Source organism: Sus scrofa, chromosome 1, assembly GCF_000003025.6.
Source record: "Sus scrofa isolate TJ Tabasco breed Duroc chromosome 1, Sscrofa11.1, whole genome shotgun sequence".
NCBI lineage: Eukaryota > Metazoa > Chordata > Mammalia > Artiodactyla > Suidae > Sus > Sus scrofa.
This window is the reverse complement of record NC_010443.5, coordinates 236,584,122-236,597,312: the sequence shown is the minus strand read 5'-3', so window position 1 is coordinate 236,597,312 and position 13,191 is coordinate 236,584,122. Positions and strand designations below refer to the sequence as shown.

At 51.4% G+C, this 13,191-nt stretch overlaps 2 protein-coding genes across 2 annotated transcripts; both read left to right on the top strand.

The window, feature by feature from the left end:
- Positions 56-1,658, top strand: LOC100157239 (olfactory receptor 13J1-like). Its single transcript, XM_005660233.3, has one exon. It carries the CDS (start codon positions 56-58, stop codon positions 992-994), a length of 939 nt encoding a protein of 312 aa, XP_005660290.1. The 3' UTR covers positions 995-1,658.
- LOC100152003 (olfactory receptor 2S2-like) lies at positions 7,470-13,007 on the top strand. Its single transcript, XM_021065911.1, has one exon. It carries the CDS (start codon positions 10,062-10,064, stop codon positions 11,043-11,045), a length of 984 nt encoding a protein of 327 aa, XP_020921570.1. The 5' UTR covers positions 7,470-10,061; the 3' UTR covers positions 11,046-13,007.

Sequence of the window (13,191 nt, the reverse complement as noted above, 5' to 3'; positions counted from 1 at the left end):
CCCTGCCCCCTCCTCCCCTGCATCCCAGCTGGGCATCCCTCCAGAGCCCTTCAGAATGGAGCTGGCCAATTGGACCGAGGTCTCCGCGTTCTTTCTGAAAGGGTTTTCTGGATACCCAGCCCTGGAGCACCTGCTCTTCCCTCTGTGCTCAGCCATGTACCTGGTGACCCTGCTGGGGAACGCGGCCATCGTGGCGGTGAGCGTGCTGGATGCTCACCTGCACACACCCATGTACTTCTTCCTGGGCAACCTCTCCATCCTGGACATCTGCTTCACATCCTCCTTTGTGCCCCTGATGCTCGTCCACCTCCTGTCGGTCCAGAAGACCATCTCCTTCATCGGCTGCGCCATCCAGATGTGTCTGGGCCTCTCCACGGGCTCCACGGAGTGTGTGCTGCTCGCCGTCATGGCCTACGATCGCTACCTGGCCATCTGCCAGCCACTCAGGTACCCCGTGCTTATGAGCCACCGGCTCTGCTTGCTGCTGGCAGGGGCCGCCTGGGTCCTCTGTCTCTTGAAGTCAGTGGCTGAGACAATCATCACCATGAGGCTGCCCTTCTGTGGCCACCACGTGGTCAGTCACTTCAGCTGCGAGATCCTGGCAGTGCTGAAGCTGGCGTGCAGTGACACATCAGTCAACGAGGGCTTCCTGCTGGTGGATGCCATCCTGCTGCTGCCTGTGCCCCTGGCATTCATCTGTCTGTCCTACATGCTTATCCTGGCCACCATCCTGAGGGTGCCCTCGGCTGCTGGGCGCAAAAAGGCCTTCTCCACCTGCTCGGCCCACCTGGCCGTGGTGCTGCTTTTCTATGGCACTTTCATCTTGATGTACTTAAAACCCAAGAGCAAGGACGTCCATGTCTCGGACAAGGTCTTCACGGTCCTCTACGCGGTGGTCACGCCCATGCTGAACCCCATCATCTACAGCCTGAGGAACAAGGAGGTGAAGGAGGCCGCCAGGAAGGTGTGGGGTGGGACATGGACCTCCCGGTGAGTGCGGCCATGGCTCCGCAAGTTAGCAGGTGAGACCTTCATCTGCCGACAGTGAGGACAGGGGCTGTGAGTCTGGAATCTTCATCCCAGAAAGGCAGCACCAAGTCCCCCTGATCCCGCCACAGAAGAGCTCGCAATCAATCGCCTCTGCTCCTTCCCCGCCAGTGCCCTAGGCCAGCTCCCAGCCTCACTCCCTGCATCTTCACACCAGCACCTGGACTCACGATTTCACTCTCGTTCCCCCCATTCTATCCCCCAAGGGGGATCCGAGGGGCTCTCGTTGAAAAGTGCAGGTGATCCTGCCACGCTCCTGACTGACACCCCTCAGTGGCTCCCCAGAGCTCTCAGGGTGAAGTGTAAGGTCTTCAGTGGGGCAATCAAGTTCCCCCCAGGCTGGATCTGCTGGCCCTGTCTACTGCCCTCCCTGCCCTCTGCCCCATAGCCCCCTCCTGTCAGCCACACACACCAGCCTAGGGTGAGTGTAAGCGAGCAGGCCTCTACAGCCCCTTCCCATGATTGACTTCCACACATGTCCTCCGTCTGCCCTTCGTCTGCAGAAAAATTTTAGTCAAAGAATAAATTTAGGAGTTCCCCTAATGGCTCAGCAGTAACAAACACAGCTAATAACCATGAGGTTGCAGGCTTGATCCCTGGCCTTGATCAGTGGGTTAGCGATCTGGAGTTGACATGAGCTGTGGTGTAGGTCGGTAAGGCGGCTCGGATTCCACATTGCTGTGCCTGTGGTGTAAGACAGAGGTTGCCGCTCCAATTAGACCCCTAGCCTGGGAAATTCCATATGCCATAGGTGCAGTCCTAAAAAGACCAAAAAAATAAAATCAATCAATCAATAAATAAATGAGAGAAAGAGAGAGAATTCATTTAGTCAGGAATGGAAAAAATCAAGAAAGACAAAATCAGTCAAGCAAGACAAAATAATAGTTTAGCTGTTCAGCGAAGTCAAGGACTCGTAGTTCTCCTCTGAGACTATAGATAATATTCTGAGCTTTGTCTTTTAAGCTGTTTTGCAGCTACTGAAACCCCCACCTGGTGGAAGAAGCTAACTGGATGCTGCCCACAAGCATATAGACCCCAGACCAGTTGGAACCAGAGGGTTGATCGTGCTGGCTCCCAATTACCTCATCACCAACCAATCAGAAGAATGTCCACGAGCTGACCATGCCCCATTCCTTGAACACTATGACTCGTCACTCTCCCCTCCAGGGTGGGACACAGTTTTGAGGACACTAGTCTGCCGTGGCCCCCTTTGCCTGGCAAAGCAATTAAGCTACTCTTTTCTACTCCACCCAAACTTCTGTCTCCGTGATTCAATTCAGTGCCGGTGTACAGAAGCTACGTTTCAGTGACACAAGCCTCGGTATTGCCCAGCATGGCCCAGCTCTGGGCCCTTCTTGTTTCTCCCTGTAAAGCAGCCCCCACCCAGCACACAGCTCCATGTGTTAGAAGGACTACCTGAACTTCTAAAAAAATATATATATATATAATGTCCCTGTGCTATACAGTAGGTCCTCCTTGTGTTTCTATTTAGATATAGTAGTATGTAACTGTTAAACCCAAACTCCTAATTAATCCCTCCCCCATAATCTCAAGTTTCATCTTTTCTGTGTGTGTGTTTTTTAGGGCCACACCTGTGGCATATGGAGGTTCTCAGGCCAGGGGTTAAATAGGAGCTACAGCTGCTGGCCTACACCAGAGACACAGCAACGCCAGATCCAAGCTGCGTCTGTGACCTACATCACAGCTTGTGGTGATGCTGGATCCTTAAACCACTGAGCAAGGCCAGGGATTGAACCAGCAACCTCATGGTTCCTAGTCGTTTCTGCTGAGCCATAATGGGAAGTCCTTTTTTGTGTGTGTGGGGGGGGGTTTGTTTTTGTTTTTGTTTTTGTTTTGTTTTTTTAGAGCCACACCCATGGATGGCATATGGAGATTCCCAGGCTAGGGGTCTAATTGAAGCTGCAGCTGCTGGCCTACACCACAGCTGCCCACACCACAGCAACTCAGGATCTGAGCCTCGTCTGCAACCTATACCAGCTCCTGGCAACACTGGATCCTTAACCCACTGAGCGAGGTCAGGGATAGAACCCACATCCTCATGGATACTTGTCCGGTTCATTGACCTCTGAGCCCTGAAGGGAACTCAAGGTCCATCTTGAATGCCACCTCTACCAGGAAGCCTTCCCATACTGCACTGCTCACTGAGCTCCTGCTTTACTTTCAGTGTTATTGTAAGAGCAGGTTGTGTCGGATTCCACTCTGCTCCAAGGTCCAGCCCTGCCCAATCCCAGGCCCACATAGTTTTCTTTAAAAAATAGAAAACACATCAATGTAGGGGAAACAATGGCAGAGTCAGGGGTCCTTCCCAATCTGAGCAGGGCTGAGATGAAGTTCACAGATGACAGGCATGGCCTAGTGACTTGGGAGGTGACAGCAGAGGCAGTGATGAGCCTTAACATCCAAGATTTCCAGACCCACCCAGCCACCAGGGTACCAATGACCCTGAGCAGCCCAGGGGCCTGGATTCCTGTGTCCCTTTAACAGCAGCAGCAGCAGCTTCTGGTGCCTTCCTGCCTGGCATCCAGGCCTCACCCGGTTTGGGGAGACTCTACCCTTCCTCCCTGTACCCCCTAGGGCCCTCCCACAGCAACCCCTTCCCAGATTTCCTCTATGAAAGCTCCGTGAACATGCGGTAGAAATGGACTTGGACTCGGAGAGCAGCTCCCTTCCCGGCCCCCTCTGGCCTCAGTGGCACCGCCCCTGTGATGGGAGAACTGGCCTGTCCCCTGGCTCTAAGGAAGCCCTGGCTTGAGCCCTCGGTTTCCCTCAGTCCCTCTTTCTGCTTCCTCTGTTGGTTGGAACAGAGCCCAGTTGCAGCCCATGGCCTGACCAAGCCAGGGTGAATGCTGCTAAGACATTCTGCTGCTGGGCCTCTGCTGCTAAGACAGGAGTTTGGGTTTTAGCCTGTGAGGATTGGGGGTTTACAATAACACTTTTAGAAAGGTCACCAGTTAGATACCATTCTTCACCATGAAATTGGAGAAGAATTTTTTTAAATGTCTGTTGTTAGAGCTCCCGTCGTGGCTCAGTGGTTAACGAATCTGACTAGGAACCATGAGGTTGCGGGTTCGATCCCTGGCCTTGCTCAGTGGCTTAAGGATCCGGCGTTGCTGTGAGCTGTGGTGTAAGTCGCAGATGTGGCTCAGATCCCACGTTGTTATGGCTCTGGCATCAGCCTGCAGCTACAGCTCCAATTCGACCCATAGCCTGGAAACCTCCATATACCGCTGGAGTGGCCCAAGAAATGGCAAAAAGACAAAAAAAACAAACAAACAAAAAACATCTGTTGTTAACTATGGTGCAGTGAGGTAGGGAATGTCATATACTGCTGGTGAGGCTAGGAATGAATGAATTTGGACTTACTGCAAAGTAAGATACAGGCATGAATCAAGAGACTTTAAAACATCAGACATTTTGACCCAAACCTTGACTTCTAGGAATCAATCTAAGAAAATTATTAGAGGGGCAGTCAAAGATTTATGAACATACACGTATATGAATCATGACATTACTTATGGTAATGAAAAAATTCTAAGAATCTTAATGTCCAACCATAGAAAAATTTTTAAATAAATTCTGGTGGAGCCCAGGGACAGACTGTGACACAGTCATTAGACATCTTATTTTTTGAAGAATATTTGATTATGGGAAATACTCATACTGTAATTAATAGAAAAAGGCAGAATATAAGTTTGTATTCAGTATAATCCCAATCTTTAAAGGTGTTTTTCTTGTGAATCTATGAATAAGCATGTATTTAGACGATTCTGGAAAACTATGACAAAATAGTAACTAACAGGTCTTTCCTCTGGGAGCTGAGGTTACAGATAAATATTGTTTTCTTCATTATTCTTTCCAATATTGTCCAATAGCTCTAAAATGAATGTGGCTTTGAAATTTAAAAATGTTGTTATTATTTGTGAGAAATGGAAGGTCACCTGGCTCCAGAGCAGAGCACAGATGAGACAGCTTAGCCTGACAGCAGCAAGTGAGGGAACTGTTGCCATAACACAGGCACTGATGAGGCCTGAACTCGCTGGACTGTCAGGCGGGGAGGCAGAAGCTGGGAAACGTTGGGGACAATCAGCTGACTGCAGAGGTGACTGAAGGAGAGAGGGGCAGTGGTTGATGCCCAGGATTCTGGCATATGTGGGTGAATGGCACTCCGACCTGAGAGACACTAGATGGGCAAGACGAGAGAAGCAGGTTGGAGGGGTGGGGGTAGGGGGTGCTGAGCTTGTTTAAAGCACTGACCTGGGCATCCATGGGGCAGCAAGAGGGGTCCATTCCTGAGCAACTGGAAGATACATGGTGACAATATTTTACTTTGACCTGTGTTCTTAACAACAACAATAAAATTCTAAGAGACAAATCATGGTGCAGTGGAAATGAATCCAACTAGTATCCATGAGGATGTGGGTTCGATCCCTGGCCTCGCTCAGTGGGTTAAGGACCCAGCATTGCCATGAGCTGTGGTGTAGTTCACAGAAGTGGCTCAGATAGTACATTGCTGTGGCTGTGGGGTAGACCAGTGGCTACAGCTCCAATTCAACCACTAGCCTGGGTACCTCCATATGCTGTGGGGGCAGCCCTAAAAAGCAAAAAAAAAAAACAAAAAAACAAAACACAAATCATGGTCTAATGGGAAAATTTGCATCTGCTACCAATTTATTTCAGGCTGTTTTTTGGTCTCCAAACTGTGTCAAGGCGTCGTTCTTTATTGGGAAGGAAAGAGAAGGACATGGGAAGGGAAATGGCAAGGGGAACCTGTAGAAACTCATGCACTTGGCTCAGCCGCTGACTTCATGGTCCCACACAAGTGCTCAGGGGTCTCACCCTGGACTTTACGAATAACGTTATTTTTAAATAACAATTCATTTTCCTTAACCTTTCATGGGCGCTGGTCCCCATAGCACTCCTGGAAGGAGACTCATATCACAGCCCAGGACGCTGAGGCTTAGGGCAGGGGGTCAAGGGGCAGGGCTGCCATGAGACCCAGTCTTCAGATCCTCTGTCCAGAGTCCCTCCTGGGCCCACCTCACCCAGCCAGGGCCCTCCTGGGACAACACAAGGAACCTGGGATCTCTAAAGCCCCTTAGCTGCCATATCTGCAAATGCGTGTAGTTGCAGAGTTTGAACTTTAAATTGGGCAGGGACTGCGAGGTCCCCGAGGGCAAGGAACATGTGAGCTAAATGCCAAGGGACCGAGAGACTGGCCCTGGGGGCCTCGGCCCTGGCCCAGCCCAGCACAGAGTATCTTCTGGTGAGGAACTCACTTCCTTGCTCTCAAGGTCACTTACTCTCCCAAGCCTCGGGTCATCTCACCTGGCAGTCGCTCCAGCCACCTGCCTGCACTAATGCCACTGGCCCAGTAGGTAGGAGGTAAGGAGAACCCATCCAGTACATTGACTTTTCTCATGAAATCTTTTCTTTTTATTTTTTATTTTTTGCTTTTTAGGGCCGCATCTGGGGCATATGGAGGTTCCCAGGCTAGGGGTCGAATCAGAACTGTAGTTGCCAGCCTATACCACAGCCACAGCAGAGGGGGATCCGAGCCGCGTCTGTGACCTACACCACAGCTCTGGCAATGCATGGTCCTTAACCCACTGAGAGAGGCCAGGGATAAAACCTGCAAGCTCATGGATGCTGGCTGGATTCGTTTCTGCTGAGCCACGACGGGGACTTCCTGAAGTCTTTTTTAAACATACAAAAAACAGAATATCTGCTTGGGGAAGGGAACGTAATGGTAGGAAGAACATCAGCTACCACTTACCAAACCCTTAACCACATTCCAAGCTCTGTGCTTTCATTGGATCCTCAAAATAACCCCACAAGGAAATACCATTCTTATCTCCACGTTAAAGGTAAGGAAGCTGAGGCTGACAGAACCACTAGCTGTTTTGAGAGAGAAGTGCACACAACACACTAAGGGTGCTAACGGCGGTGTGAGCATCCCATTGTCAGGATGTACATGTCTGTAGAGGTATCTGAGAAGGCCGCACAGAGGTGTGTGTGAGCTGAGCCTGGGAGGGTGAGTGGAAGAGAAAGGCTGCTCCAGCCTGAGGAAGGGACACGAGAAGGACAAGACAGGAGCCTGAGGGGTCTGTTCATCAGTTCACTCAGGGAGGCTGCAGCAGGCATGTGGGCAGGGATGTACAGGAGTGAGGCAGGGGCGGGGGGGGGGGGGGCGGTGGCAGGCCAGGGCCTGATCACAAAAGCTATCATGTGCCTCTGCCATTCCCATTCGGGCTTTTTGTTGGAGACAAGGGTGGGGAAGAGAAATGCAGAGTCAGGTGGGTTCCCACATTTTACCTGCCTGAAAACACCCCCACACCTGTGCCCAATGTCAGGATTTGAGTTTAACAGGGTTTTGCTTTTTTTTTTTTGTCTTCTTAGGGCTGCACTTGCAGCATATGAAAGTTCCCAAGCTAGGGATAGAATTGGAGCTGCAGCTGCCAGCCACAGTCCCAGCCACAGCCAGAGCCACACCAGATCTGAGCCACATCTGGGACCTACACCACAGCTCATGGCAATACTGGATCCTTAACCCACTGAAAGAGGCCAGGGATCAAGCCCACAACCTTGGGGATACTAGCCAGGTTTGTTATGGAGCCAAAGTGGGAACTCCAACAGGGCTTTTTGTAGCAACACACCCGACAAAGACCAAGCTCTTATAACTGAACCTGAAACTAAGCTGTGGGCTTAATCCAGCCATAGGAAGTAATATCCTAGAAAAGATGCTTCCTTTTAACTTCTTTCCAGACCTCGAGTCTTATTTGGTCTTTACATCCCAGACTCAAAGGGACTCTCAGAAGTTTCTAAAGCCCAGAGAGAGGAAGGGACGTGTCCAAGGTCACCAAGAGAGCAACAAATGAGTATCGATTCTGCTAGACAGAAGCTGCGTCTGCCTCTGCTAGATTCCCAGCACCCAGCACACAGTACGTGCTCAGTAACAATCTGCTGAGTGACCGAGTGGCTGACCCATCACACTCGGCAATTCTTTTTGTTTAACCAAACTTCAGCAAGAGAATAGCTACCTTCAAATGTTTATGCGGATAAGATTTAGGGTTGGTTGCTGACCCAGGTTAATCACCTACTCCTGTATGTTCCAGACACTCTCTTAATAATCACCCTGTTTCAGGCTGGAGGAGGGAAAACCAGCACAGGCCCTGGGGAGGGAGGGGTCGTGAAGATGCTGGAGCTCTGGTCCAGGAGGTGGCGAGCACAGAGCCAGCAGGTAGCTGTGACTGAGGACACAGTCTTTGATCTGGAGCCTTGGTGCCGAGTGGCTCACCAGCACTTTTCTGTGTGTTTCTCATCTGAGCCACACAGCATCCCCTTTTTTCAGAAGAAAATGGAATCTCGGAGCCGGGTGATTTGGTATCACACAGCTAGTTAGTGCAGAAGCTGGGGTGCAAGGCTGGGTTGTTTGAATCGGGCATTGAATATCTGGAGCCACTGCCCTTGGCAGCACCTGAAGGAATGAGACAGAGTCCTGCAGTAGATGAGACAGGTGCACAGCACAAGAAGAGGGAGGATAGCCAAGGGCTGTGGGGGCACAAGGAGGGAGCAGGTAACTCTGCAGGGGCAGGAGGGAGAAGCAGGAGGAGAGATGGAGCTGGGCTCTGAAGAGGAAGCAGAGATGCCCCCACCCCGGGGGAAGAGAGGGAGGACTTGTCTACAAGAGGGAACTTCTTAGGCAAAGACGTAGCTGGGACAAGACATGGTTTATTCAGGAGAGGGTGAACCCATCAGCCCCTACAAATGATAGATGCAATTAAGTAGGAGGAATGAAGAGGAAAGATCCACCGGTCCTGAAGGATGGATAGGACTCCAATGTTGTCACAGGACACTGGACTCACAGTCAATCCAGGAGTGAAGGGACCGAGGAAGGGGGTAATTCTATCTTCTAAAAGGTTAAAGTTCACCCTCAGCTCCTATTTCTCCCTCAGACCAGGGATCACCTGGACCAGAAAACAGCTTTCCCACCTAACACTTGACCCCTGCCTCCCACCTGACACAGGCATTTCCCAAGGAGGCTGAGACCAGCTCAAAGAGCAATGAAAGTAACTTGGGTGAAGACAGCAGCCCCTTCCCACCCTGTCTTTATAAAGCTAGTCAGTGACCAGAAGTACCTCAGCCAGATTAGAACCTAGCTTTCTCTCCTTGTGTGATGTTATTGCCAACATCGTGTGTCCTCGAGAGCAGTATGGAAGCCAAGAAGTGAGTCACTTGGCTTTCACGACTAGGGTTAAATGCTATGATCAGTGGCTCTATTGGGATATGTATGTTTTTGTACGTTCTTTTAAAAACCAATGGACGGTCTGTGATTCCCTAAGGAGAGATAACCAGGAATCAGACGTACACATCCAATGGAGTGGAAATGGTCAACACGTACACCCAAAGAAACATGAGGTGAGCATCATTCATCAGCCATCCACCTTCCAGAGCTCATCTCACCTAATTCAAGGAAAGGGGGCAGCATGAGTGACAGGCATGGCATCTTTTTGTCCACTTACATGTATTACTGCTGTAGCCCCAGCACCTAAACAACACCTAGAACAGAGTAGGCAGTCAAGGAACATTCAGTGAGTGAATGAATCTGAAATACTATGGGTATAAGTCAGCCATGTGAAGTCATAACCTAGAGAAGATGCTTCCTCTTAACAGCCAAGAATGCTTTAGATTCTAAAAGAGCATGTAAACCATGAATCCTACACTAGTATCTCCCCTGAGCCCACTGTGAGGAGAAGAGAGAAGAGCCTTGGGGATTAGAATGGGCCCCACTTCCCCCAAGTGACAACAAAACTGCAGAGCTGAGAGGGCATCTTGCAGCCTTGAAGTCCACTCGCTTGTTACACTGATGCTGAGACTAAATTCCAGACGCAGGGCTGGCCTGCCCCAGGTCACACATCTAGGTTGCTTGGCTCCCAGACTAGCCAGTGCCCTTTCCAACACCCCTGTGGTCCAGCTGGGAGAGGAGGGAGAATGAGATGGGTCAGGCAAACCAGACGGCGGTGGCGGAGTACGTCCTGCTGGGGCTACACGAGCACCACAACCTAGAGCTGGTCCTGTTTGTGCTCTGCCTGGGCATCTACTCCATCAATGTGCTGGGGAACACCCTCCTCTTTGGGCTGAACCTGCTGGACCCCCGCCTGCACAGCCCCATGTACTTCTTTCTCAGCAACCTCTCCCTCATGGACCTCTGTGGCACATCCTCCTTCGTGCCCCTCATGCTGGTCAACTTCCTGAAAACCCAAAGCACCATCTCCTTCCCTGGCTGCGCTTTGCAGATGTACCTGACCCTGGCACTGGGCTCCACGGAGTGCCTGCTCCTGGCCGTGATGGCGTGTGACCGATATGTGGCCATCTGCCAGCCGCTTCGGTACTCAGCGCTCATGAGCAGGCAGACGTGTGCGTGGATGGCGGCGCTGAGCTGGGGGACCGGCTTTGCCAACTCTCTGCTGCATTCCATTGTCACCTGGAGCCTCCCCTTCTGTGGCCACAATGTCATCAACCACTTCTTTTGTGAGATCTTGGCAGTGCTGAAACTAGCCTGTGAGGACATCTCTCTCAATGCACTGCTAACACTGACCACCACTGTCCTGACCCTGGCCCCGCTGCTGCTCATCTGCCTGTCCTACGTTTTCATCCTTGCTGCCATCCTTCAGGTGCCCTCTGCTGCCGGCCGGCGCAAAGCCTTCTCCACCTGCTCTGCCCACCTCACGGTGGTGGTGGTTTTCTATGGGACTATCTGTTTCATGTATTTCAAGTCCAGGTCCAAGGATCCCACCATGGATAAGATTCTCGCACTGTTCTATGGACTCGTGACACCCTCACTGAACCCCATCATCTACAGCCTGAGGAATGCAGAGGTGAAGGCTGCCACCATAGCTCTTTTGAGGGGAGATCTGCTCTCCAGGAAAATGTCCCACTTTTCCTGCCGCTCTCTAACTCTGTTGGGCAGGACAGGCTAGGTTATCCCGCGGTCGTGACTACAGAATTTCAGGGGTTTAAAACCACAAAGGTTTTTTTCTTGCCCATGCTGCGAGTCCATTGCAGGTTGGCTGGGGGATCTGCTCTGCATTGGCCACACCATTCTATAGTCAGCTCAGGGGCTCCTAAAATTTTCTAGAGACTTCACTGGCTGCTGCCAGGTTAATCATGGCAGGAAAGCGCTGGTTGGCTCCCATGTGGTGGTTTTGGTTTGGGTCAAGCTAACCAGGTCAGAACCACGCCTCCCGGAATTTTCTTCCTTTCTGGATTAGATTTGACCAGGAGGGAAATCTGCATGAGATCAGAAGGCAGGGGCAAAGCTGCATCGCTAAGCGGGAGGAGAACAGGGCCTTACCTGCTGTTAGCGCAGCGGCCAACTCCAGCTGCTCTGCGTCCTGTGTCAGGTGCAGCTCCAGCTCCAAGGCAGAGTGCCAGCTCCTCCTGCAGGCCACCAGTGTCACTGAAGCTGAAGGCAGTGAGGGCCAGACATAGGTTCCAGTTTGTCTTCTGGGTGCTGGTCTGTCCCTACCTCCCCCTACACGCCAGCCAACTCAACCATTGGTTCAACACCAAGTGCAGAGGCACAGCTTTGCCCAGGAGAACCAACTGTTCCCACAATCTATAGCTTTATTCTCTATTCAAACCCCTTAAGCCACTCACAGTGGTCCTGCTACTTTGGTCAAACTCTGGCTGACTCATCACAAGTTCAATCAAGAACTTGTGACGTTTCCCTATTACCACAGCATGAGGCCCAAATTCTTCAGCTGAGTCCTCAGCGGCTTCTTCGGCTGGACGGTCCACTAACCCCTTCACACAGCCATCCCCTCCTCACTACAGTATCTGCCCGAACCTCCGTGTCCTGCTCGTGGTGGCCTCTGTGAGACCTGGAACTATTTTCAGAGCCAGCTAGACACCGAATCTCCCACATATCCTTTCCTTGTGCATTTTTTTTTTTTTTTTTTTTTGTCTTTTTGCCTTTTCTTGAGCCACTCCCGCAGCATATGGAGGTTCCCAGGCTAGGGGTTTAATCGGAGCTGTAGCCACTGGCCTACACCAGAGCCACAGCAACGTGGGATTCGAGCCACGTCTGCGACTTATACCACAGCTCACAGCAATGCCAGATCCTTAACCCACTGAGCAAGGCCAGGGATCAAACCCGCAACCTCATGGTTCCTAGTCGGATTCGTTAACCACTGTGCCACAACAGGAACTCCATTTCCTGGTGCACTTTGAAGGGGATCTCCTTCCTTTATGCCCCATAGCCCTTTGTTGGACCCTTTCCTCACATCTATGCCATTCTGCTTGGCATTCATAATATTTCCCCACAGTGTACGCTCCTGGAGGGCAGGATTCAACCAGGTCCAGCTCATCTCTGCAGCTCCCAGAGGTTTCCCTAGCGAGGGTTACTGAACTGAACTGTCACTCAGGAGCCCGCACAATGTCACATCTGGGGAGCCTGTGCTGTGGAGCCTGCTCTAGGCAGTTGCAAGCAGTCAGGGGTCTTTGTCCGATTGTGTGGACAGACACATGCAAGGAGCAGCAGTACCTGATGGCCATGGTCCTGTATTCCAGGAAGTCCTGAAACAAGTCAGGAAATGACAAAGGACCCCCATTTGGGGAGCCAGGGTCCCAGACCTGGTTCAGCTGCTCTGCCCAGCACAGCCTTCTTGCTGGCCCTCTCCCTCCAGGAATCCCCGTTGCTGTAAGCTCGGATCCTGCATTGCTGTGTCTGTGGCATAGGCCGGCAGCTACAGCTCCAATTGGACCCCTAGCCTGGGAACCTCCATATGCTGCAGGTGTGGCCCTAGAAAAGACAAAAAGACACACACACAAAAAAAACAATCTGAAAAAATAAAACAACACACCAATTTGATCATGCCCTTCACCTTGTTGGTCAAGTGAAAACGCAGAGCAGGACCTCAGGGTAAAAATGGCCTTGACGTGTGTCTGGTAGCCAAGGTCTCATGGGCCTTTGCAGGTGGCACAGAAATGGTGGAGAGCCTCCGGACTACAGGGTTCTGCAGATGGGGGCAAGAAACTGCTCTGGGATGGTCTGCCTGCTCCTCTGACTGGGGACCAGATGGGATGATGCAAACCTCAGGGGAGGTGCATCCTAGGGACCTTGGT